General features: G+C 42.2%; 1 protein-coding gene across 1 annotated transcript in view; it reads left to right on the plus strand.

The window, feature by feature from the left end:
* Positions 1-286: 286 nt before the first annotated feature.
* The window catches only part of ntrk2a (neurotrophic tyrosine kinase, receptor, type 2a), a 50,947-nt gene continuing 23,654 nt past the window's right edge, over positions 287-27,579 (plus strand). The window contains exons 1-12 of the mRNA XM_055918968.1: positions 287-1,314; positions 2,457-2,531; positions 2,644-2,715; positions 2,903-2,971; positions 3,127-3,275; positions 4,823-4,959; positions 6,760-6,892; positions 7,086-7,388; positions 7,762-7,782; positions 7,994-8,005; positions 8,344-8,381; positions 8,674-8,773. Of these exons, the coding sequence (XP_055774943.1) occupies positions 1,115-1,314; positions 2,457-2,531; positions 2,644-2,715; positions 2,903-2,971; positions 3,127-3,275; positions 4,823-4,959; positions 6,760-6,892; positions 7,086-7,388; positions 7,762-7,782; positions 7,994-8,005; positions 8,344-8,381; positions 8,674-8,773 (1,309 nt within the window). The 5' untranslated portion in view covers positions 287-1,114. The remainder of the gene's footprint in view (positions 1,315-2,456; positions 2,532-2,643; positions 2,716-2,902; positions 2,972-3,126; positions 3,276-4,822; positions 4,960-6,759; positions 6,893-7,085; positions 7,389-7,761; positions 7,783-7,993; positions 8,006-8,343; positions 8,382-8,673; positions 8,774-27,579) is intronic.

The raw sequence follows: 27,579 nt of genomic DNA on the forward strand, positions 1-27,579 counted from the left end.
CGTGTCTGCACATGGGAAGAGCGCGCGACTCAGAACTGGTGTGTGTGTGTGTGTGGTGTGAAGGAGCCAAGGAGGCAGATTTATAACTCCATTTGTAAGGAGTCCAGCGGGTGAATGACATCCCTCCGCTGCAGTCAGGTGACATGTTATTGATTCAGTGCACACGCTGGCTAAAATCTTTATGGTTATGAAATACAGACTAATGATTTAATAAGGTGATGGAGGTTGGTACACAGCAGCTAAAGAGGGAATGATTGGTGACTGTGTAGGCTAGTGCCCCATATGCCCCGCTGTGCCAGTGGGATACATCAAATGTGATTTTAGCAGATGCTCACCTGGCTGTGCTGTCATTTAGTTTTTTAATTAACACACGACTTTCTATTCGAATACACTCAGGCTGTAAACCCAGCCCCATATCGCTCATGTTCGAGCTTATGCTGTTTGTCCGTTATACAAGGACACAAGTCTAAAGACAAGGCCTCAGGTGAATGACCAGGAGGAGAGGGGAGCACTTTAACCCCTGACCATCTGGAGCAATCGCAGTAGAATTGTAACGATGGCTGGAGGGCGTATTCCTGACGGCGTCGACGATCTATAACATATGTTTTGATGCTGGTACGCGCGCCGCCTCCTCCTCAGTGCATTGACTGAACAACGCGACAATAGCCTAAACGGTGTGTGCTTTCGGCTCCATCGTTTCTGTTGGTTATCTATTCATCCACGGCTCTGAATCTGGCAGACCTGCACAGGACATGGTGTTTTGTGTGGAATTAGGCCTATCAGTGTCATCTGTCTGAGAGGCGGGAGAGGGAAAGAGAGAGAGAGAGAGAGAGAGAGAGAGAGAGAGAGAGAGAGAGAGAGAGAGAGAGAGAGAGAGAGACGGCGCAAAGGAATCCTTGGCATAAACACACGTCGGTGTCTCGATGTGATTTTGAGTGACTGGCTGCATTCTTGTGGCGACGAGCGGAACGGATAAACCCATTTTCATCGTCGCACCCATTTGCGCGGATAGCGGCTGGTGCATGCCCGTCTGGGTTGAGCATCTGACAGCGTCTCTTTCTGCTGGAGCTTGGCTGATCCGAGCTGTCCTGGGTCGGGCGTGGAGGGAGCCGAGATGAGCGCCTTTCGGAGGGGTAGCTGGGTATCTCTGTTGGAGTTGTGTTGGGTATTAATGGGACTGTGGAGGCTCGGGGCCGCCTGCCCTGCGTCCTGCTCCTGCAGCGGGACCAGGATCGCCTGTGTGGACCAGGAGCGGGGCATCATGGCTTTCCCAGTGCTGCAGTCTGAGCTGGAGATGGACAACATCACGGACATGTGAGTCACTGTCAACGATCCATCATCACTGGACCCAACATATATGACAGACATAGCATGCCTGCCTTATTGGCACACAATAATGAGGTGAAAAAAGGCTATGCGTTTTAGTCTATAAATATGAGTAGAATTGAAGATTCAATCGAATGGTCAAGTCTCAGTCAGTAATTAGGCTATTTGAATTGGCCAATAAAACCTATTGTATAGTTTTTCACGGGTGATCTTAGGAAAATAAATAAACAACCAAAAAGCAACAATTATAGACAGTGTGTGTGTGTGTGTGTGTGTGTGTGTGTGTGTGTGTGTGTGTGTGTGTGTGTGTGTGTACACGCGCTCGCGTGTTTATGTCAGTGTGAGAGAGATGGGGACACCTGAACGGTGAGAGACTGTTGTGGTGCTATCGGTACCGATTGACGCTCTTCCGTGGCCCCGGGAAGAAACAGAGCGGAGTGGGGGAGAGGTGTAGTGCTACTCCCGCAGAAACCCATACAGTAGCCTAGTTCAAATATTAGCAAATAGGCTACTACCCCCCAGACGTTTGGCTCCGATAATAGGCCCAAAAGCCTAGAAAGACTAGAATTTTCTATTCTGAGAAATGTATAGCTTAGGCCATTTTGCTTCCATTGTGAACTAAAACTAATAGGCCTAGACTAAATTAATCTCCACCCACGTTTCAGAGCTGTTCAGATTTAGCATAGCCTAATTGAAGACAAACAGAGAATCATCAGGGTTATTTTAAACAAAAGTAGGGCTACAGCATTTAGAATGCATGATGTTACGAGGACATGATGGGAGCGTCTTTCTAAAGACCATAGCCGATCCTTTGATATCCATAGCATACTGTCACCGTTATAGGATTTTAAAGATACAATACAAGTAGCCTAACAATGTTTATTTTGTTTATATAATAATCGACTGTTAAAAATGACAATAATTAGACGACTTGAGTAAAGGTCTATTGGAAGGTTCCTCTGTATTTCCAAACGAACTTGACAAAAATCTTAAACAAAAATCTCCCCGAAAAACACATCAACATCATTTAATATCGTTTGAAATGTGCTGCATACGCGTGCACTTGTCGTTCAGTGTTAGCCTACTACTTACTATTCTCTAACTTTTTTTCCCAATTTAATTTTTAACAGATATATTGCAAATCAGAGTAGCTTCTCATCCATCAATGACAAAGACCTGCATTATTACCGGAACCTCACGAATCTGTAAGTCTGTTATGTGATATTTTATACTTGTGGTCATGATGGAGCCCAGATTGGATTGGTGTTGGCATCCTAGGGCAATATGATGATGTTTTTGTGTATATTTGCTTTGCAGAACTGTGACTAACAGCAGGCTTACCTATGTCTCTCGACTGGCTTTCCAGAACAACCTCAAACTTCAGTATCTGTGAGTGGCTTTTATAAGGCTAAATGAATCTCAATTTGAAGGTCAAACTACAGTTCTTACAAAAATAATTGTATCTCGCAAGACAGACAAGAACAGTTGCTGGAATGGTTGTACAGTTTAGTATTTCTTTTGGATATGTCTTTCAACTAATCGTTGATAATAATGTACATTCTATTCTGATTGACAGGAATCTGAAAGACAACAACTTGTCATCTCTGTATTGGAGGATATTTCGACATTTAAACATATCAAATCTGTGAGTTGATTCTTTCACCCCCCGACTGACAATGTGTCATCATGGATAATAAAAAATAAGGAATAAAAAAACATTAGTGCATGTGTGCGCATACCTTCATACATGTGTGTGTTCGTGTCAGTGTGTGATTCAACACTGTGTTTCTGTGTGTGTAGGATTCTTTCAGGGAACCCGCTGCACTGTTCCTGTGAGAACATGTGGATGAAGCTGTGGCTGGGAGAGGAGGCTGATGTTCAGGAGCTCAAATGTATAGAGGAGGGTGGCGGGAGGAAACCTCTGACCAGGCTCAACCCCCCTTACTGTGGTAATGGCCCCAAAATACACACACACACGCACACCTCCCAATGATCCTCAAAACACACACCGTGGATCTTATCTTTTTCCACAAACCACTTGCTTTAATTTAAAATATATCCTTCCCAGCCAAAATTTTAGAAAAAAATCCCTTTAATTGCTTTTCTGAATAAACTCTCCTTAGATTCACATGCGGTATCATAATGACAAACCATTATGATTACCCACAAACCAAAGCTGGTCTAGGATCAGTTCCCCCCTTCTACTCAGTAATACTCACCAGTGTGTGTTGATAACAAAGAGGAACCTGGGCCTGAACTAGTGTGCTCTGGGGCACAGAGGCTATATAACGACAATGATAACACTTATTGATCCGGCAGTCCAGTCTCCACTCCATTAGGCTGCTATTTTCCCCATCGCCACGGTTACTTGCAGGCCCCTGGAGAGATGGCAGGGGGACCCCTGTGTGAGTGACATATGAAGACGACTCAAGGGAGAGGCATGTGTACGATGCGCCAGGCCTGCCAGGCAGCTAAACACAATGAGAACCTTGCAAATCCCCCTTTTCTCTATTTTTCTCTAACTTTTTCTCTAACATTCTCTCTCTCTCTCTCTCTCTCTCTCTCTCTCTCTCTCTCTCTCTCTCTCTCTCTCTCTCTCTCTCTCTCTCTCTCTCTCTCTCTCTCTCTCTCTCTCTCTCTCTCTCTCTCTCTCTCAACATCTCTTTTTCAGGGCATCTCTGTCATTCTTTCTCTGTTCATATCTCCCGCTCTCCTTCTGTCATCCTGTACTATATGAAATCCACAGCTCAGTGCAGTAGTTTTCATGTGTTGGATGCAGAGGTTATCTGAGACTAAGCTATGGCCTTCACTGCTGCCTACCAATATTTATATTGGAGATGTTGATGCTGTAGGTTCTAGTGTCTAAAACTGGTTACAACCAGTAAACAATCATTGCAACCAATTTAGCCCACGCGGTGTGTTTTTAAAGATAGACACATTGTAAAGGCATACTGTGCTTTACTAGTGTACTGTAGCTTGTTGAGTGGGTAGGGTTAACACCGCAGCTGGCAGTGCTTGTAAGAGAGCAACTGAGACTGCTCAAGCTGTAAGGGTTGATTTACTGAAGGTGCTTCAGATGGTATGGTCTGAGTGCTGAAATGAATTGTTTTCTGGGTTCTAGAATCATTGAGAGCGTTGCCATGCTGATAAGAGTCTTGGCGACCTCCCTTAGTGGAGATAAGAGATCTGTCAATTTTATCAACCAGGACTGTCGACACTGGCCCTTCCTCGCCTTACGCTCCCATGCCATTGGCTGCGGCTAAGAGGCAGCCAAGCTACTGATTGGACACGTGGGTCACCTTCAAGTCACAGTCCCATCCTCTCCACCTTTGGTTGTGTTGTTGTCTCCACTTAGCGAGGCTCCAAACTGTGTCTAATTAATTTTATCTGAGTTGCGAGACACATGGAGTTGTAGTCTGTGTGTGACCATCGCCGTGTTTATGCTGTGATTTTGAACTAAGATTGCATTGAATCTCCCCTTCGTTGTCATTGGCAGTGGTTCCCATGGCGACTCTGAGCCCGTCCAAGGTGACGGTGCAGGAGGGTGCTGATGTGGTGTTGACATGCAACACCTCCGGAGCGCCCTCTCCTGAGCTCATCTGGAACATGACCCCACTCGTCTCCTACAATGAGGTCAGTCACCACCGTCGCCTGCCACCAAAAATCCCATGTCTGCATCTCAAATGGCACCCTAGGTCAAAAGTAGTGCACTATATAGGGAATAGAATGCCATTTTAGATGCACCCATGAGTAGGGCCAGGAATTTTACTGACCACGTGAGATGACCCGGAAAAACTCTGTGCCCATGTTACTAAGGCCTCTAACTTGGGCCCAGAGTTGTTCCTGCTCACGTAAGACTCCTGGACCTACCCATCAGCGACAACACCAATCCACCAGTTAAAGGCACATTCCTTCTGTTAAAGGGCGACTGCACTTCCTGATTTGGCCTCGTTTTAGATTTTGTTAATTAAGAAATGCTATGACTGATTTCAAACGTGAGTTGGTTTCAGGGTGTGGTTTGATGTGGGTGTCTCTTGTGTGTGTTCGCAGGTGGGAAGAGTTAGCCAAATGATTTAGCCAATAAGCTTCAGCCGGCTGGTGTGCAACCGTTTCTATAGATTTTGGGATAGTTAGGGACCATCCATAAATTACACAATGTAAATGGCTCTTTTAGTTTCCTCATTCAATTCTTTCAATATTTGTAGTTGGTTTGAAGTTAAGTTATTGAAATTGGCAGCTATTGACCTTTTAAAATATTGTCCCATGTACATTGTATAATTTAGTGATGGTCCCTAACTAGCCCCATAGGGATATCAAATGTCAAACCAAATTCACCATGGGCATTATGATCATCTCTTAATTGATTATTACTTTATGGGTGCTGCCAGCTGTGGGCATGTGGGCAGGATTGAAATAAACCAAACCCAAGGAAAACTGTTATGGTACCCTTCATTCCTTGACACCATTTTTTACTATCATTTCGCAAATCTCAGTTTTGGACGAGACTGACTTTATGACCAAAATTATACTATTTACACTATGTAGTCAATTTTGACAATATAATACATTTTTTCGGACTCATATCGATGTCACATGGGACATTTTCAGAACGAGAAGTTGCTTTTTAGTGTCAGTCGCTCTTTAAGACAGAGAATCTGGCAGCCTATTTAGTCAGAGGTGCAAATGTAAAAATAAGTGGTATTTATTTAACAGTAAAGTTGATGAGAAGACTGGATCCAGAGATGTATTTACAAAATATACAAAGGCCAAAAAATTTACAAACATTTGTTAACAGAAAGAATTAACTTGAAAAAACAAAGTTACTTGGCCAATAGCAGAATTAGCTCAGCTCGAAGGAAGACTAATGTAAAACGCCTATAAACTCACACGTCTGAGTATATGGCAGAGTTATAGCATCAACATGTTGCCTAGACAAACAGCTCTACATGAATGAGGTGAACAAGGATCCTAACAAAACCTACCCTTACCTGGCATAAACCATTCTCACCTTTAAACAGATCAATTCTTAATGAACAGGGATAATATACACTTTAACGGCAGTACTGTTTCACACTATATATATATTTTACAATGGCCTTGGCCAGCTTTATATAATGCAGATATTTTAACACTGAGGCTTTTAACCAATTATTAACCAGCATTGGCCTATAATGTTACTTGCTAATCTAGGCGTAACACCATTTGTTTAGCATAGGTGCTCAGAAGAACCAACACTGTGTCAAAAATTAACAAGACACTAGGGAAGGATATCTGTTAAGAAATGGTTAACAATAATCTTACAATAGCACTAATAACCAGCAACAGGTGTTGTGTTGAAAAATAGTTTCAAGATAGTTGTGGATGTGTAAAAGCATTGGTACGATGGATGAGGTGGGTGCCTGACTCACTGTGTCTCTGCATGGTCCTCTGCAGATTGAGGCCTCAGGGCAGGTGTCTGAGCTCCATCTCTATAACCTCTCCTCACTGGACAACAACTGTAAGATCACCTGCAGCGCTGAGAACATTGTGGGCGAGAATGAGTCCTCAGTCTTCCTCGACATCCTCTGTGAGTTCCAAACATGACTCTAGACATGGAGGGACTAGAATGAGAATAATACCGTTGTCTTAACTAGTTTTTCTTCTGGACCATGTTTTGTCTTCATGTTTTGTCCCCTTTTGCTTCTCCCTCGATCTTTCTCACTCACCCATTCTCTCTTTCTCACTCACCCATTCTCTCTGTCCCTCTATCCCTCCCCCAGTTCCCCCTAACATCAGTAAATTGAGTGATGCCTACTCAGACCACCACTGGTGCATCCCATTCAGTATGTCTGGGAACCCAAAACCTGATCTCCGCTGGCTGTTAAACGGGGAGCCGGTAAATGAGGGACCCTACATCATGACTATGATCCATGACTTCTCTGAGAGGGAGTACCACGGCTGCCTGCAGCTGGACAGCCCCACACACATCAACAACGGACCGTACACTCTGCTGGCCAGCAACAAGTACGGACAAGACCGCAAGACCGTCGAGGCTCACTTCATGCTTGACCCCTTTGATGGAGGTATGTGGTGTGTAGTCAACCCCTATCCTACTTGTGTCAATCTGAGAGGATTGGATAGTCTGTAATACGGCAACAATTCCACCTGGCCTATCAAAGGGCAAAATGGAGCTATTACCATATTGCTAACACCTATATGTCCAATCCTCTCAGATCTACTCAAGTGTTTAGGGGGTAGGGGCTAGGGGTCAAATTACACTTAGGACAGGGGTGTCAAACTCAATTCCTAGAGGGCTGTGTGTCTGCTCATTTTTGTTAATTATTTTTCAATTTGTGTCCAATTAGACCTAGACAATCAGTTGAGGGGAGTTCCTAACTAATCTATGACCTTTATTTCTCAATCAAGTACTTTTTGTATTTTACCCAACAGGAACAGTGACAGAACCACTTTACTATGGTGAGTGGCTCTTCAAATATTTACATGCAACATTGACTGTCTAAATCGCTCATTGAACTGTTGAGAATCATTCAATGTTCTTTACTTTCCTGAATACCAGATGTCTTGACACTAAAGATGATTGATTTCTGAGGTTTGCTTTTTGTGTTATTGAGTGTTAATAGTTTATTTTCTGTTCCCTCTCCTCACACCCTGGATCTGGGCACCACAGACCCAACTACAGGTATAGTTACTCTCCCGTCACATTACCCAATCACACAGCAGAGGTTAACAAGTACATAGGCCTATGTCACTCTGACACTCAGAGGGAACACTTTACTTGAAAGGTAACTATATAAGGACTTCATAACACATTCATTACCCAACCCATATATACTGAATTCATAAGTAGCACATGCTTATGTCAACAACCACAAGACATAATACAAATATTGTTATGAAGTGCTTATGTAGGTATCCCTCAAGTAACGTGTTACCCACAGGGACAGGGACATTTAATCAACTTCACTATAAATGAGGGATACTGTAGCATCTGCTGTCTTCTCTGCTCTTTGAAAACAGAGGACACACCTCTAGAGCCACCAGAAGACAGAGTTGCTGTAAGTCACACTCTAAGTCACCTCTTTATGTGTGTGTTTGTGGGAGCCTGTAACTGTTGTGGGGGCAGTGCTTATACCATTTTGTTTATGTTTTTATACAATATATTTTACCACTACTTTTAGTAGTCGTACTACTATCTAGTATGTTTAGGGTTGACAGTGTGTTTAAGTTTTATATTTCATGTTTTTATATGGTAGGTGTATCTTGGTGGTAGTAGGCTACACGCTGTGACACATTGTATTTTGGAGTGGTAGTGGTGGTTCTAGCTCAACAGCTTTGTCATTCTTTCAGGTATATGTGGTCGTAGGGATTGCAGCAGTAGCCTTCATGGGTTTTCTATTGATGCTGGTCATCTTGAAATTCGGGGGAAACTCAAAGTTTGGAATCAAAGGTAAGTCCCTTTACACAGTATACTACTGTAGCCTATGTCACTTATTAGCATAGAAAGACAGGGTCTTTCTCTCCAATCTGAAATTGCACCCTATTCCCTAAATAGTGCACTTATTTTGGCACTGGCACAGTATAGGAAGTAGGGTACCATTTGGGATAAAACCATAGAGTGGGGTCTGAATGGTGGTAAAGAGGTACTCAGACATTTCTAGTGAATAACATGCATGTGGATCTCCGTCTCAATGTCTCACTATACCTTGTTCCATACTAATCATCCGCCCATGCAGATAACGCTGCACTGTAGCTCGTCTCTGTCTTTACTGATGCTGCTATTGTATAACGCAGAGGGACTGAAGAGGATTTAGATACTAACCTATATTAGGAATAACAATAGAGGTGTAAACTGACTGTCACTCAAATCACTTATGTTGTATTGTTTCTACTAATAATTAACCATACTGGGAAATTATATGAGGATCAAAGTGTGACTATGAATTCAAAAATACCTTTTGAACGCAATCCTGAAATCCTCTATTTACAATGGATTGAATTCCGACCTGAGTGTGTGTATTTTGAATGAGATTGTGTGTGTAGGAGTATGGGAAGGCCAGGGCTGCCTCAGTGTGGTCAGTTATTTTGGTGCTGATTGATTTATTGCCCCTCTGAGGGGGACGGGTGTGAAAGGAAGAGAGGGGGAGAAGTGGTATCTCCTTTCCTCTGCGGAAGTGGAGGATGAGGTTCCACTGGAGGCGTCAATTCCTCTCCTTCCTCTGTACGTGTATGTGTGTGCTTTTCTGCGTGCACGTGTGAGTATCTGAGTAGGAAGTTAGCTGGAGTTTCAGCGTTGTGTGTATCTGAGTATGAAGTTAGCTGGAGTTTCAGCGTTGTGTGTATCTGAGCAGGAAGTTAGCTGGAGTTTCAGCATTGTGTGTATCTGAGTATGAAGTTAGCTGGAGTTTCAGCGTTGTGTGTATCTGAGTATAAAGTTAGCTAGAGTTTCAGCATTGTGTGTATCTGAGTATGAAGTTAGCTGGAGTTTCAGCGTTGTGTGTATCTGAGCAGGAAGTTAGCTGGAGTTTCAGCATTGTGTGTATCTGAGTATAAAGTTAGCTAGAGTTTCAGCATTGTGAGTATCTGAGTAGGAAGTTAGCTGGAGTTTCAGCGTTGTGTGTATCTGAGTATGAAGTTAGCTGGAGTTTCAGCGTTGTGTGTATCTGAGTATGAAGTTAGCTGGAGTTTCAGCGTTGTGTGTATCTGAGTATGAAGTTAGCTGGAGTTTCAGCGTTGTGTGTATCTGAGTATAAAGTTAGCTAGAGTTTCAGCATTGTGTGTATCCGAGTATGAAGTTAGATGGAGTTTCAGCGTTGTGTGTATCTGAGTATGAAGTTAGCTGGAGTTTCAGCGTTGTGTGTATCTGAGTATAAAGTTAGCTAGAGTTTCAGCGTTGTGTGTATCTGAGTATAAAGTTAGCTAGAGTTTCAGCATTGTGTGTATCTGAGTATGAAGTTAGCTGGAGTTTCAGCGTTGTGTGTATCTGAGTATGAAGTTAGCTGGAGTTTCAGCGTTGTGTGTATCTGAGTATAAAGTTAGCTAGAGTTTCAGCATAGTGTGTATCTGAGTATGAAGTTAGCTAGAGTTTCAGCGTTGTGTGTATCTGAGTATGAAGTTAGCTGGAGTTTCAGCGTTGTGTGTATCTGAGTATGAAGTCAGCTGGAGTTTCAGCGTTGTGTGTATCTGAGTATGAAGTTAGCTGGAGTTTCAGCGTTGTGTGTATCTGAGTATGAAGTTAGCTAGAGTTTCAGCGTTGTGTGTATCTGAGTATGAAGTTAGCTGGAGTTTCAGCGTTGTGTGTATCTGAGTATAAAGTTAGCTAGAGTTTCAGCATTGTGTGTATCCGAGTATGAAGTTAGATGGAGTTTCAGCGTTGTGTGTATCTGAGTATGAAGTCAGCTAGAGTTTCAGCGTTGTGTGTATCTGAGCAGGAAGTTAGCTAGAGTTTCAGCGTTGTGTGTATCCGAGTATGAAGTTAGATGGAGTTTCAGCGTTGTGTGTATCTGAGTATGAAGTTAGCTGGAGTTTCAGCATTGTGTGTATCTGAGTATGAAGTTAGCTAGAGTTTCAGTGTTGTGTGTATCTGAGTAGGAAGTTAGCTAGAGTTTCAGCGTTGTGTGTATCTGAGTATGAAGTTAGCTAGAGTTTCAGCGTTGTGTGTATCTGAGTATGAAGTTAGCTGGAGTTTCAGCGTTGTGTGTATCTGAGTATGAAGTTAGCTGGAGTTTCAGCGTTGTGTGTATCTGAGTATGAAGTCAGCTGGAGTTTCAGTGTTGTGTGTATCTGAGTATGAAGTTAGCTAGAGTTTCAGCGTTGTGTGTATCTGAGTATGAAGTTAGCTGGAGTTTCAGCGTTGTGTGTATCTGAGTATGAAGTTAGCTGGAGTTTCAGCGTTGTGTGTATCTGAGTATGAAGTTAGCTGGAGTTTCAGCGTTGTGTGTATCTGAGTATGAAGTTAGCTGGAGTTTCAGCGTTGTGTGTATCTGAGTATGAAGTTAGCTGGAGTTTCAGCGTTGTGTGTATCTGAGTATAAAGTTAGCTAGAGTTTCAGCATAGTGTGTATCTGAGTATGAAGTTAGCTAGAGTTTCAGCGTTGTGTGTATCTGAGTATGAAGTCAGCTGGAGTTTCAGCGTTGTGTGTATCTGAGTATGAAGTTAGCTGGAGTTTCAGCGTTGTGTGTATCTGAGTATGAAGTTAGCTGGAGTTTCAGCGTTGTGTGTATCTGAGTATGAAGTTAGCTAGAGTTTCAGCGTTGTGTGTATCTGAGCAGGAAGTTAGCTAGAGTTTCAGCGTTGTGTGTATCCGAGTATGAAGTTAGATGGAGTTTCAGCGTTGTGTGTATCTGAGTATGAAGTTAGCTAGAGTTTCAGCGTTGTGTGTATCTGAGCAGGAAGTTAGCTAGAGTTTCAGCGTTGTGTGTATCTGAGCAGGAAGTTAGCTGGAGTTTCAGCGTTGTGTGTATCTGAGCAGGAAGTTAGCTGGAGTTTCAGCGTTGCCTGCAGGGACTTTCACCACGCGTCTCTGTCTCTTCACTGCAGTTTCTATTCTCTCCTTTCTGATGGAGGAAGTGACACTCCTGTCACTCAAAATCATGATCCACACTAAAATAAAATGTCTGGGAAACTTGAAATGCCCAAGACACACACTTTCACTATTATGACCCACATACCGCAATCTTTATAAAGACACATTGAAGCCAAGTGAAGACTGACTGATCTCCTACTGTGTATGACTAAAGAAGTGCTGCCTTCACAAGGGGCTTGTATTGCTTCTCACTGCAGTCCTTGTATGTAATGTATCCTGCTCATAGGCTGGTGTACAGAAGTGTAAAGCAAAAGACTTTCCCAATCCACTAACATTTAGCTAATGTACACACACACAACAGACAAAAGGTGTGAAGAGACCGTACTGAACCCTGTTCTGTTTGTGCTCAGTCAACTGTTCAGGAGCATGTGAGACATCTAGACACAATTTCTCTGGATGCCTCGGTGCACAACACACACACACACACACACACACACACACACACACACACACACACACACACACACACACACACACACACACACACACACACACACACACACACACACACACACACACACACACACACACACACACACACTGTAAAAGGGTGTACATGGTGGAATACATGATTCAAATTAACCTCTTCTGTCATCAATAAGATGTGGTGTACAGTAAGGATCAGAGGTTACTCTTTTTTACTCTACACTGTTTTATGTGCGTGTAGATTTAAGTTATTGTATTTTACCATTTGTGAGAGTTAATAGGAGTGTGTGTGTGTGTGTGTGTGTGTGTGTGTGTGTGTGTGTGTGTGTGTGTGTGTTTTCAGAGAGTTAAGGAGGCAGATTTCTGTGTTACCAATTCAGAAAATGTTGTCTCCATATAGAATAAGTTCTAAATACTTTTCTGTGATGGGCATCATAGAAAAATAAGTTTGTCAGGTATTGGTCAAATGTTCTAAATCTGTGTTTGTTTGCCAAAATACATTTTAATTAGAGTATCTGAAATGGTCTTTACAAATATGTTGTTACATGAGAAAACAGACCTAAACCTGTTTGAAATTCCTCTGACCCTTAAAGGCCCAGTGCAATCAAATACATGATTTACCTGTGTTTTATATACACTGAGTATACAAAACATTAGGAACACCTTCCTAATATTGAGTTGCACCCCCTTTTGCCCTCAGAACAGCCTCAATTCATCAGGGAATGGACTCTACAAGGTGTCGAAAGCATTCCACAGGGATGCTGGCCAATGTTGACTCCAACGCTTCCCATAGTTGTGGCAAGTTGGCTGGATTTCCTTTGGGTGGTGGACCATTCTTGATACACATGAGAAACTGTTGAGCGTGAAAAACCCAGCAGCGTTGCAGTTTTTGACACACTCAAACTAGTGAGCCTGGCACATACTACCATACCCCGTTCAAAGGCACTTAAATCTTTTGTCTTGCCCATTCACCCTCTAAATGGCACACATACACATTCCATGTCTCAGTTGTCTCACGGCTTGAAAAATATGATTTAACTTGTCTCCTCCCCTTCATCTACACTGATTGAAGTGGAATTAACAAGTGACATCAATAAGGGATCATAGCTTTCACCTGGATTCACCTGGCCAGTCTATGTCCATAATGTTTTGTACACTCAGTGTATATTTCCACACTATAAGGTTGGTTTAACACTGTGACATTTTGTTGGGATGGAGTTTTGGCCTTCCATGGTGACATCACTAGACATTAAATTAGGTAATAGACCAATAAGAAATAGAGTTCCAAACCTCTCTGCCAATAACAGCTAGTTTTCAGTTTTCCCCTCCCTACTCCCAGACAGTCCTAGTAAAATTCTTGCTTGAGAAATTGCTCTTTGAAAACAATCACAGTAAGGTACTTAATTGTTTCTCAGAAATAATTTGATATTGAGATAAAAACAGCTGCGTTGGACCTTTAAAACAACCTTGGTTGGTTTGATAATTAACTTTTCTTTGGAATGGCAAAAAAGAGAGAAGAGCAGCAGAAAAAATAGATAGATGGAGAGAGAGGGAGCGAGCACTGTATGCTTATCAATGATTCAGGAAGGCAGGTATCAGTTTTCTCTGTGTTTGGAAGAGTGCCGGATGATCAATACATCTCTCTCAAGGTCAGAAGTATCTCTGATAGGACTCGACAGACCATGCTCACGCTGCGTGTTCTCCTCCTCCTGCAGAGCACACTTAGGCCCTGTTCCATTCCTGCCTTCATGGACCTCCCTCGCTCCCTGCACTACCTTTTTGGGGATCTGTACAGAACAGGGCCCATGGTTCCATAGGTCTCCAGAGGACCATAGGCACAACGGCGATGAGTAACCTTGCCAAAGACCGGAAGTTTTGTGCTCCCAGAGCTGATGTAGTCTTTAGCTCAATGGGCTATCCGTATGGAAGTATGCAAATGACCTGGGTTCAATGCCTGGGAGGACACAAACATGATGCAGGGGGACACACACAAACACACGCACAATGTTCCCCCTGAGTGCTTGAGACATGTGTGGAATGCTTTTGTAACAGCCTGTGGGAGTTTGAAGTCACTTGTCTCTCGTTGGTCAATCACAGATAAAGTGCCCACTTGAGGGGTCAGAGGTCAATGTGTGTATGAGAGATGTGCCGACTGGACAGGCAACAGCAGATCTCTTCCCTCTCCCATAGCGACAGGAAATATGTGTTGGAGTGTGTTGGAGTATTAACTCAGGGCCTAGTCACAACCTTCTCTTCCACCTTCTAGAACAATTTTTCCTGCTCAGGCCACATAGGAAAGGATAAACTCCTGGCTCTATGACATACTGGGGCCATACGTGCCAACATTAGAAAAAGTTTAGCTTTAACCTGGACCCCCGTCTCAAAATGCGCATCAGCCAATTAAAATCACTGACGTAGTTGGACGTGATCCAACACTTGTTAATGAAAGAACACATAACAGAAGTCCAACGGTACGTTCTGGTACTAGATCACATGTGTTTGACTGATTGGTCATATACACGGTGTACAAAACATTAAGGAGACCTTCCTAATATTGAGTTGTACAACCCCCCTTTTACCCTCAGAACAGCCTCAATTCGTCAGGGCATGGACTCCACAAGATGTCAAAAGCATTCCACAGGGATGCTGGCCCATGTTGACTCAATGCTTTCCACAGTTGTGTCAAGTTGGCTGGATGTCCTCTGGGTGGTGGACCACTCTTGATACACACAGGGAACTGTTGAGCGTGAAAAACCCAGCAGTGTTGCAGTTCTTGACACAAACCGGTGGGCGCCTGGCACCTACTACCATACTCCGTTCGAAAGAACTTGTCTTGCACATTCACCCATTGAATGGCACATACACAATCCAGTTTTTCCCCCTTTCAAATGTAGATTTACATTTATTGTATTAATGTGTTGAGAAGAGAAGAATAAATGTGATGAGGAACTTCTTGTTGGAGTCCCTGTTGCAGCCCGGCATGTAGGCTTCTGGCACTGCTACATAAATAATCCTCACTATTATAGGCTATATTACATAGACGTGTAGGCTACACTTACATTTATATGCATTATTGTAAATATCCACTTAGTCACATATGCGTTATTTGAATCTAGCATCGAGGACCAGCAGTGAACAGTGTTTTCTTTAACAAAAACGCTTGATGCGAGGAGGGCTCGAACCCACAGATAATGTTTTTTTAAATGTTTTTATTTTACCTTTATTTAACTAGGCAAGTCAGTTAAGAACAATTTCTTATTTTCAATGACGGCCTAGGAACAGTGGATTAACTGCCTTGTTCAGGGGCAGAATGTGCACTGTTGTTTTAAAGTCAACCGATTTAGCAGTGTGTGCCACCAGGAAGCAATGATGACGATGGTACATGACAGCTTTTTGACAAGTCCATAAGGTTTTTTGACTTAATATATATATTTTTTTAATGATGTACGACAAACTGAATGTTGTATAGACCTCCTTTATCTTTTTTTCCGTAAAGGCACATGGATTTGTGTGAAACAGATGAGCAAAAACGTGGGATTTTATATATGCAGAAACGTTTTGAATTTTGTCTAACGTTAGTAGCTAGTAGCCTAGTCGAAGATGCATCATCATGCAATATTGTCACTCTACTGTACACTGGTGGCCAAGTTGACCTATTCTAAGAAATGCCATTGGTTGGTGGATATAAAATCTAAGATCTTTGATAGGCTGATTTTGTTTTTGTTACAGGAAGTAATCATGGTCAGCTGGTGAGGTTAGCATAGGGCTAATGTGTACCAGGTTATCTGATGGGACCAGCTACAATGTAGCGTTCTATTACTTGCAACTACGTCGACGATTGTAATTGGCTGATGCGAAGGTTAAATACATTTAAAAAATGTAATGTTTGCAAGTATAGAACCCATCAGTTTTACTTGGGCTCACCTAGGGCTGTGGCGGTAAAGAAATTTCATCAGCCGGTGTCACGGTAATTGACCGTTAATTAACATAAACACATTTATCATCTCCTGGCTTCCACACATAGCTTACAAGCCACTGATGCAGACCTTTGGAACGTCTACGTTTTAAAAAGTCTAATAAATCCATGTAATATAGCCTACACCTTCACAATAAATCCATTATTTATTTTAGACTGGTCTAAAGAAGCATGATATGAAGAAAATGTAGTCTATTTCAGAAGAACAGAATAGCATACTCTGAGTTGTCCTTATGTGTTACGCCTTGACCTTAGAGATACTTTTAATTCTCTATTTGGTTAGGTCAGGGTGTGACTAGGGTGGGCAATCAATGTTTTCTATTTCTTTGTTGGCCGGGTATGGTTCCCAATCAGAGGCAGCTGTCTATCGTTGTCTCTGATTGGGGATCATACTTAGGCAGCCTTTTTCCACCTGTAGTTTGTGGGATCTTGTTTTTGGTACTGTGCTGTTTAGCCCTACTAGACGTTACGTTTTGTATTTGTTGTTTTTTCGGTGTTCATTTAATAAATTGAAATGTACGCCTACCACGCTGCACCTTGGTCCGATCCTTCCATCGACGAGCAAAACATTATGTTAGGTCCTGTTCTGGCTATGCCAAATGGCTGTGGGCTACACTAGTTCATTTAGCAGACAAGATTTGCATAGAATTCCATGTCATTTGTTTATATTATTTTATAGTATGAAGAATACAATTGAACATACAAATATTTTCTCCAAATGATTTGAGTGCGCACATGCGGCTATTCTGTGTTGAGTGAAAGTAAATAGGTACTCTTACATGCTTAATTTAGAGTTATTCATGTAACTTTAGTTGTTCTACAAACGTTGGGCTGTATGTTTTGATTTTTAATACATTGTAAGGCTGCATGATGAAACTCTAGGGATGATTTTAAAAAATTTGCTTGAAAGGCATAAGCTCTGCTTTGTTTTTTGCGCAGGCTGTTGACACTTCAATAGTCTCTCATTCACAATCTGACAAACACTTGATAAAAAGTCGCAACAAAAAAAAGGCCGTTTCTTATTCTGTGATGATATATAACTCTCGAGTGATAGGATAATATTGTCACCCATCAGACTATTCTTGATTTAATCTTGTCTTTACATATACTAAATAATATATGTGTGAAATTTGTTTTGATTTAGAATGGACCATTATCATGCAACTGTCTTGAAACGGGGGCAGCGGCAAAAAATACATGTCATCTATGCACTTAAATAGCGAATGGAGGACGCTTTTCCTGTGGTTCATTTTCAGGCCAGACCGGTAGGCTATACTCCTGTTGTAAAGATAAACAATGTGCTTAATATTAGGAAAGTTGATAAATAAATATAGTAGTCCTAGTCTACAGAAAGCTGATGGGATCCTCCTCTTTTTAGTAGAGGCCATCACTCTGTGTTCTCGCGCAATTGCATAGCCTATAGAAATGTTGCACAACATGAGCTCATGGGTTCTCATGAAGTGTTTGATTAGATTTTCGATTACATTTGCATTGATGTCAGAGTGATTAGAGGGACAATAGTGTGCTGAGTACTAGGCAGTTAGCAAGTTTGGTAGGCTACTAATGACCATCAGCAGCATCAGAGCCTGGAGAAGCCTAATTACCGTGACTAAACAGTCACGTGGAATTTGACTGCCTTCATGACTCATGACAGCCGGTGTGGCGGTAATACGGTCACCGCAACAGCCCTAGGCTCACCCCTATTGGTGGCCCCTCTTTGCATCGATGCATTTATCTTGGACCTTGATCAGTTTCAGCATTGTAAATGTCCTGTAATAGTATTTATCGAGCGGCTGTGTGTCATGCTGCTCTGAGGTACTCCTCTTTCCACCTCCAATTCACCACCACAACGTGTCTGTGCAGTCACAGCTCTGTACAGCGCGTTGGGCTTTGCTATTGGGAACTGCACTACAGCAGATAGAGCTTCATTGATCGATTGATCTCAGGCCTGTCTGTCTGAAGCAGATGCCTTTCTCAGGCCTATCGAGTCTTGGGCCTTCCCATCACTCAGGTCAGCAGCACTGCTCAAGCGCTCAGTCAGAGGGGTGTGTGTGTGTGTGTGTGTGTGTGTATGTGTGTGTGTGTGTGTGTGTGTGTGTGTGTGTGTGTGTGTGTGTGTGTGTGTGTGTGTGTGTGTGTGTGTGTGTGTGTGTGTGTGTGTGTGTGTGTGTGTGTGTGTGTGTGTGTGTGTGTGTGTGTTCTAGTACTGAGTGTTCCCTAGTGGGGAGAAATCAGCTGCAGTTAGTAGCTTTCAATGAAGGTACTATTGAATACTAAGTAGTAAATTAGTGTTAACTGGGACAGATGTCTACCAATTGACTGAAATACTAATTTGTGTTGATGAGTATCAAAGTATTCAGTGTTGTTAAGTTGTGTTGATCAGGGTCCGGTGTTTCTAAGTTGTGTGGAGTAGTGTTGAGTCCTATTGGATGTTATTGAGTTGCGTCAAGCAGTGTTGAGTGGCATTGAGTAGTTTTCAGGAGGACTGCAATATGACACAGGAGGGGGACGGCTCCAGTAGCCCACTGCATGCTGTTGCCATGGATACACATGTCATCACCAGCCTTGCTCCAAATATGAATCATTATCGCTGGCCAAGCTTAAAGACTGAATCACCATCACCATCACACACACACACATGCGCGCACACACACACACACACACACACACACACACAATCAGTGGAGATGGATACAGGTGTGGTGAGTTGGCAAGGAAGGGCCGTGGCTAGAGAATGATGTTCCGAAGATTTTGATGGGGCTGCCGTGAGCCACTAGGACACCTAGGTTGTGTAACATGTTTGTGTGATTGTGGAGCAGCTGCTCTTCTGTCTAAGACAGTTGATGGTTTCGACACAAGGAACAAAAAGCATTCCAATCCCTCCTTACTGTTCCAGTTATCAACCTGATGGCAATGAAGGTATGTTTTTTTAGCTAGCTCCTTGCCCTCCACTCCTCCACCCCCAGGCAGATGGATAATAATAATCATCTGGCAGCTCCCGTTCTGCCACTTCGATTCATTTCCAATAACAAGCCAGGGGGAAACCGTTGTGTGTGAGCCATAAAAGTCTGAGAAGAAGAATGTTGCGTTGTTTTTTGGGGTGTGATGACAGTGTGTCTTTACATGTCGTGGTTCAGCCTCGGTGAGAGGGAAAACAGTTAAAGGTGACTTTGGAAGTTGAAATTAATTTGTTTATGTTTTTATTGTTGTTTAATACTGTCACTTTGCCCCATCCGTTTATGAGCTGAAAAGACAAAGCGTTCTTTTGAAAGATGAGATTCTGTAGAAAAGACCCAGTGAAGACCGGTTTGGATGTGTGTGTTACTACCTGAACGTGTACGTCTCTAAATTGCGTCGAATACTTGCACCATGCTTATAGTACTGTTTAGCTCTGCGCTGTAAACCCTTTAACATTCACATCCATTTACACCCTTCCTGTATATATATATATCTACAGTACCAGTCAAAATTTTGGACACACCTATTTATTCAAGGTTTTTTCTTTATTTTTACTATTTTCTTCCTTGTAGAATAATAGTGAAGACATTAAAAAATATTAAATAACATATGGATTCATGTAGTAACCAAAAAAGTGTATATTTTATATTTGACATTCTTCAAAGTAGCCACCCTTTGCCTTGATGACAGCTTTGCGCACTCTTGGGATTCTCTGAACCAGCTTAAAATGTTATTTTTATTTTATTTAACTAGGCAAGTCAGTTAAGAACAAATTCTTATTTACAATGACGGCCTACTCAGCTTCATGAGTAATGCTTTTCCAACAGTCTTGAAGGAGTTCCCACATATGCTGTGCATTTGTTGGCTTCTTTTCCTTCACTCTGCGGTCCAACTTATCCCAAACCATCTCAATTGGATTGAGGTCAGGTGATTGTGGAGGCTAAGTCATCTGATGCAGCACTCCATCACTCTCCTTCTTGATCAAATAGCCCTTACGCAGCCTGGAGGTGTGTTTTGGGTCATTGTCCTGTTGAAAAACAAATGATAGTCCCACTAAGCACAAACCAGATGAAATGGCGTATCGCTGCAGAATGCTGGTTAAGTGTGCCTTGAATTCTAAATAAATCACAGACAGTGTCACCAGCAAAGCACCCCCACACCATCACACCTCCTCCTCCATGCTTCACGGTGGGAACCACACACACAGAGATCATCTGTTCATCTACTCTGTGTCTCACAAAGACACAGCTGTTGGAACCAAACATCTCAAATTTGGACTCATCAGACCAAAGGACAGATTTCCACCGGTCTAATGCCCATTGCTCGTGTTTCTTGGCCCAAGCAAGTCTCTTCTTATTATTGGTGTCCTTTAGTAGTGGTTTCTTTGTAGCAATTCGAACAATGAAGGCCTGATTCACGCAGTCTACTCTGAACAGTTGATTTGTGTTTGTTACCTGAACTCTTTAAAGCATTTATTTGGGCTCCAATCTGAGGTGCAGTTAACTCTAATGAACTTATCCTCTACAGCAGAGGTAACTCTCTGGGTCTTCCTTTCCTGTGGCGGTCCTCATGAGAGCCAGCTTTATCATAGTGCTTGATGGTTTTTGCGACTGCACTTGAAGAAACTTTCAAAAATGTTGACATTTTCCGGATTGACTGACCTTCATGTCTTAAAGTAATGACTATCGTTTCTCTTCGCTTATTTGAGCTGTTCTTGCCATAATGTGGTATTTTAACAAATAATGTTATCTTCTGTATACCACCCCTACCTTGTCACAACACAACTGATTGGCTCAAACGCATTAAGGAAAGATATTCCACAAATTAACTTTTAACAAGGCACACCTGTTAGTTGAACGGCATTCCAGGTGACTATCTCATGAAGCTGGTTGAGAGAATGCCAAGAGTGTGCAAAGATGTCATCAAGGCAAACGGTGGCTACTTTGAAGAATCTCAAATATAAAATATATTTTGATTTGTTTAACACTTTTTTTGGTTAGTATATGATTCCATATGTGTTATTTCATAGTGTTGTCTCCACTATTATTCTACAATATAGAAAATAGTCAAAATAAAGAAAAACCCTTGAATGAGTAGGTGTGTCCAAACTATTGAATGGTACTGTATATGTACCGTATCGTTCCACCTGCCTCTGCACTGAAGGACTAATTCACTAAGCGACCTTAACCCACCACTCAGTGCTGTTGATCCCACTAACTCTACTAAGCACTGATGTCTACCATCAACTGGGACCTACTTTCTACTTTTGGGGGATGTTTTACAATTAGGTATGCATTGAATGTATAATTTCTGATCACACAGGATTTGTTTTAATATTTTGATCACTGTCATGATTATGATGTAATTTATGTTGCTGCTCATTTCATTTATTTTGTTTGTGTTTTCCTTCAGGCTTTGTGTTATTTCATAACGTTCCACTGGAGGTGGTTGGGCGCTAGGAGAAATGGAGTCCCAAACACACACAGAGAGACAGAGACAGAGAGAGAGCTGGAACCCATTACACAATAAACACTCAAACAAACAAAAACATGGTTAAACATCAATTAAAAACACCACACCAAATCTTCCTCCACAGTAACTAAACACAACAACCTCTGAATACCCCATATGCTCATAAACAGCCCAATGTTATTAACCAGTTTGTAATAGGCAAACTCAACCCTCTGTCACGCTGCCAACATCCCCTCCAGCATGCCCACCACGTCCACAGACCCGTCACCGAATACTGTTCTTTCGTGTCTTCCAAATTGCTAATTTAGCTGCCCCTGACACAAAGTTAAGTAAGAGAACTACACCCCTTCGACTAAACCTGTACTTTGGCCCAAATATAAACAGTTGAGAAGAGAAAACCTCTCCCAGAGTACCAACTAGTAGAGGTCGACCGATTATGATTTTTCAATGCCGATACCGATTATTGGAGGACCAAAAAAAGCCAATACCGATTAAATCGGACAATTTTTATATATATATATTTGTAATAATGACAATTACAACAATACTGAATGAACACTATTATTTTTACTTAATATAATACATAAATAAAATCAATATAGTCTCAAATAAATAATGAAACATGTTCAATTTGGTTTAAATAATTCAAAAACACAGTGTTGTAGAAGAAAGTACAAGTGCAATATGTGCCATGTAAAAAAGTAAATGTTTAAGTTCCTTGCTCAGAACATGAGAACATAGGAAAGCTGGTGGTTCCTTTTAACATGAGTCTTCAATATTCCCAGTTAAGAAGTTTTAGGTTGTAGTTATTATAGGATTTATAGGACTATTTCTCTCTATACCAGTTGTATTTCATATACCTTTGACAATTGGATGTTCTTATAGGCACTATATTAATCTCGGGAGTTGATAGGCTTGAAGTCATAAACAGCGCTGTGCTTCAAGTATTGCTAAGAGCTGCTGGCAAACACAATAAAGTGCTGTTTGAATGAATGCTTACGAGCCTGCTGCTGCCTACCACCGCTCAGTCAGACTGCTCTATCAAATCATAGACTTAATTATAATATAATAAACACACAGCAATACGAGCCTTAGGTCATTAATAAGGTCAAATCCGGAAACTATAATTTCAAAAACATAACGTTTATTCTTTCAGTGAAATACGAAACCGTTCCGTATGTTATCTAACGGGTGGCATCCTAAGTCTAAATATTGCTGTTACATTGCACAACCTTCAATGTTATGTCATAATTATGTACAATTCTGTCAAATGAATTACGGTCTTTGTTAGGAAGACATGGTCTTCACACAGTTCGCAATGAGCCAGGCGGCCCAAACTGCTGCAAAAACCCGGCGCGACAGCGCTTTTGTTAAATCATCACCCGTTTGGCGAAGTAGGCTGTGAATCGATGATAAATTAACAGGCACCGCATTGATTGTATGCAACGCAGGACAAGCTAGTTAAACTAGTAATATCATCAACCATGTGTAGTTATAACTAGTGATTATGTGAAGATTGATTGTTTTTTATAAGATAAGTTTAATGCTAGCTAGCAACTTACCTTGGCTCCTTGCTGCACTCGCGTAACAGGTGGTCAGCCTGCCACGCAGTCTCCTTGTGGATTGCAATGTAATCGGCGTCTAAAAATGGCGATCACCGATTATTATGAAAACTTGAAATCGTCCCTAATTAATCGGCCATGCCAATTAATCGGTCGACCTTTAGTGAACATCAACAGTGACAATATTGTGATCAGAAAAACCTACAGGAGTAATGTCACACCTTACAACCCCACCACAGTAGTGCTCAGATACATACAACCTGTCTAACCTTGCTGCACTGACACGACCTTCATTAACTTTTAGCCATGTGTACTGCCTAACTTTTGCATTTCTTACTCTCCACACATCAGAAAGCTCAAACTCAGTTAATAGACCAGACAGGCAAATTTGTGACCGCAGGTGAGGTTCTTCAGCAGTGCGATCAACAGTAAAATCCACTGTACAGTTCCAGTCCCACCTAAAACCATACACCCCTCTTGGTCACACTGTCTTAAGGTTTCCTTTATTTAATCAAATACGGAAATACGCTCTGTACCCTCAATAGGAGCATTAAAATAAACATAACATCCGCCTTAACCAATAAAACCCGACCCTTGACTTCCATCCTTACCTCCTAAAACAATATTTTTCTGCTGCACATCAGATGTAATGTTCTCCTCTGGTACAAGCTGCAACTCAGTACCCTCAACAACAGGTGCTTGTGGCTGCTCTACCACAGTCGGCCCACCTCTCCTTACATCAGTGGTCCCAGGCGTTACGAGGACCATCTGCGTCCCGCCCTCCACCTTCTCCCTTTTTGGGCAAGCATGTTGCTTATGGCCAACATCCCCACACTCAAAACACTGTTGAATACTCGTACTAGCATACGCCATATACAATCTGTTGTCATACTTGACTTCAAACAATAACTCCAAAGTCTGCTCCGGTGAGTCCAAAAACATAAACACCTGTCGCCGAAACGGCATAACCTGTTTTAGAGCCAGGTGTTTGCAACCCAGCGGGACAATTTTAATTGAACTTGCAAACTTCTCAAACCGCAATGGCTCGTGCTCCAATAGCTCATTGGGAATAAACAGTGTTACATTCGAAATCGTTACTCTTGTTGACGGAGAAAAAAGTGGCGTAACTTGAATAAACATATCTTTAAGAAGTACACCTTGCTCAACAATACGATCAACAAGACGCTCTTCTTTAAGAAAAAACTCCACCGCTTTATTCATCCGGGATGCATAAGCAACATTTTGATAGCCTACCTTCTCTCCTACGGCAACCAGAAACTCCTCCACAGTGACAGTGGTTTCAGTAACACACCTGAACAGGTGTCAGAGACAGGGACAGCATCCCCATGTGTGTCGCCATCACCACCAAAACCAGGGCAATTCCAATAAGAAATACAATAAACCTAATTCTACCACTGAAAAAAACGACCTTAATCAGACACCACTCACACTCGCTCATACAATTCCCAGCATGCACCAACGAGAGCGAGAGAGAGAGACAGAGAGAGAGAGAGCGAGAGAGAGAGAGAGACAGAGAAAGAGAGAAACAGAGAGAAAGAGAGAGGCAGCGAGAGAGAGAGAGAGACAGAGAGAGAGAGAACTAGCAGGATGTTGTCATGTAAATACAGTTTGATGGTTGAGGTGTACACTGGGTCCAGTAGGGGCACCTAGCCATGCATACTGTATATTCTATACATATCTCCACATGCTAACACATGAACTAAAATATACCATACCAATAACCTACATCTCAGCACCCATAATACTTTCATCAGACATAAAAGTGTAAAACACACATACACACTCATTAAAGCTGCAGTTCAAATGGAAGTCAGGTTTGATGTATGGAGAGTATTTCATTGAGGATGTTTCAGGGTCACTGTTGAGACACTTTTATCATACAACTTCCATGAAATACAGTTACACACCATTACACTTCCATAGCAAAATAAAAGACAGGTTTTCATAAACCATTAACCTTCTTTTACCTTCTTTTGTACATATTTAAGTGCTATATTTTTGGAAGAGAAATTAGATAGTCATTCTAACACTATTAACTAACATTTATTAAACTTGAAGTGCATCTTTAAAAAAAAATCTACTGGAATATGTGTGTACACTCCGATATGCAGTATAAAATGTGTTTTTATACTTGCTGAAATATCCAGGGTCAAGAGCCTCTTGTAAGTGTGTTATGTGGTTGTTGTGCTGTACATGATGGCATTGATTGCTGTAGTGTTTTACGTCACATTTAGTTATATTGAGGCTGACTCGTAGACAATAAAACTATTGGAACACAGTGTACATCCTGATAATTTAAGTGAATGCATTTTTCTCCAGTGTCCTCCCTCCCCCTCTCCAGAGTGTGTGTGAGTTTTGTTTTTGTAGAAGCTCATCCACACATTCTGATCACACACTGACCCTGAGTGATGCAGGGACATCACACACACACACACACACACACACACACACACACACACACACACACACACACACACACACACACACACACACACACACACACACACACACACACACACACACAAATGGGGCATTCAATGCCCTCAATGACCCTCGGACTGGACTGTCAAAATGTAATCCATCCACTTCTATGTGTGTATTAAAGTTGCCATTCAACATGAGGAATCATGGAACCTGCTACGGAGTGCACCACCACACACAGCCTTTAATTCCCAAGACAAACAATGGACAGCTAATAGTGTAAGGAGAAACAATGTATGCTCTTTGTCTGTCTCTCTTTCTCTTTGCTTCTCATTATTCCCCCTGTCCTTTTCTGTCTCGTCACCTTCACATGTTTTAAGTGGGAGGAGGTGAGCCAGTCTCCCTGGTGTCACATGAAAAGTTGAATGTGGTTTGTTTATTAAAAATAGAAAAGCACTGACAGAGAGAAAGAGAGAGAGACAGAGAAAATCTATATTTTTACATGGAGGGGGAGGTCAGTTAGGAATCTGATATGCTGCAGACTGTGGCTAGGTCCTGTTCTGTCAGGTAGTGAGGGCTGGATTCCGAGCCTGCCATTAAATTGCAGTGTAAATGAAATTGTATCCTTCCTTCCATCTCCATTAGTCTTCATCCCTTCATCCTTCTCTCTCCCCTGTTCAATTCATTCATCTGTCCATCGACCCCTACTCATCTCCTCCACCCCCATCTCTCCCTGCTCATAACCTTCCTTTCTCTTCACCTCTACTCTCATTCCTTCACATGTTTATCTCTCTTCCTATCCCGCCATCCCTCCTTTTCTCTGTGTCTGTGAGATCAATAGATCACTTCATGTGTTCAGCGAGGTTAGAGGTGCGTTTAGAGAGCAATATGCTCAGGTTACCCTGCTGGAGGGCAAGGGGGCAGGCCACGCCCCCTTGCGTGGCCCCTAGGGGAGGCTCTTAGGGACAGAGGGATGACAGGACACTTTACCGGTCATCACTGCCGGTTAGCACTAAGAGTGTAATAAGTGGACGAGAAACACATTGTTCCTCCTGCCTTCGTGAACATATCTATCTCAAATACCTCATACCCCTGCACAGTGATCTGGTACTGGTACTCCCTAGCTCCCTGCACAGTGATCTGGTACTGGTACTCCCTAGCTCCCTGCACAGTGATCTGGTACTGCTACTTCCTGTATATAGCTCCCTGCACAGTGATCTGGTACTGCTACTCCCTGTATATAGCTCCCTGCACAGTGATCTGGTACTGCTACTCCCTGTATATAGCTCCCTGCACAGTGATCTGGTACTGCTACTCCCTGTATATAGCTCCCTGCACAGTGATCTGATACTGCTACTCCCTGTATATAGCTCCCTGCACAGTGATCTGGTACTGCTATTCCCTGTATATAGCTCCCTGCACAGTGATCTGGTACTGCTACTCCCTGTATATAGCTCCATTCTTGCATTTTATTCCTCTATTGTGTAAATAATTTTTCATTGGTAAGGGCTCGTAAGCAAGCGTTTCACGGTCAAGTCTACACCCCTTGTATTTGGCACGTGGCAAATAAAATGTAATTTGATTTCCTCACCGTGGTTTAAGAGATCATCAGCATCTCACCTCGTTTTAACGACACTGACTCGCATGATGTCCTTTTAAACCGTTTAATACACTCCATATGTCCATAACCCCAGCAGCCCTCTAATCCCATATCCAATAAATGGTCTGCTGCTGTCAGTCTGTCTGTCAGTCTGTCTGTATGTCTGTATGTCAGTCAGTCTGTATGTCAGTCTGTATGTCAGTCTGTATGTCAGTCAGTCTCTTTGTATGTCAGT

This window comes from Salvelinus fontinalis, chromosome 4 (assembly GCF_029448725.1).
Source record: "Salvelinus fontinalis isolate EN_2023a chromosome 4, ASM2944872v1, whole genome shotgun sequence".
In the NCBI taxonomy this organism is placed as follows: domain Eukaryota; kingdom Metazoa; phylum Chordata; class Actinopteri; order Salmoniformes; family Salmonidae; genus Salvelinus; species Salvelinus fontinalis.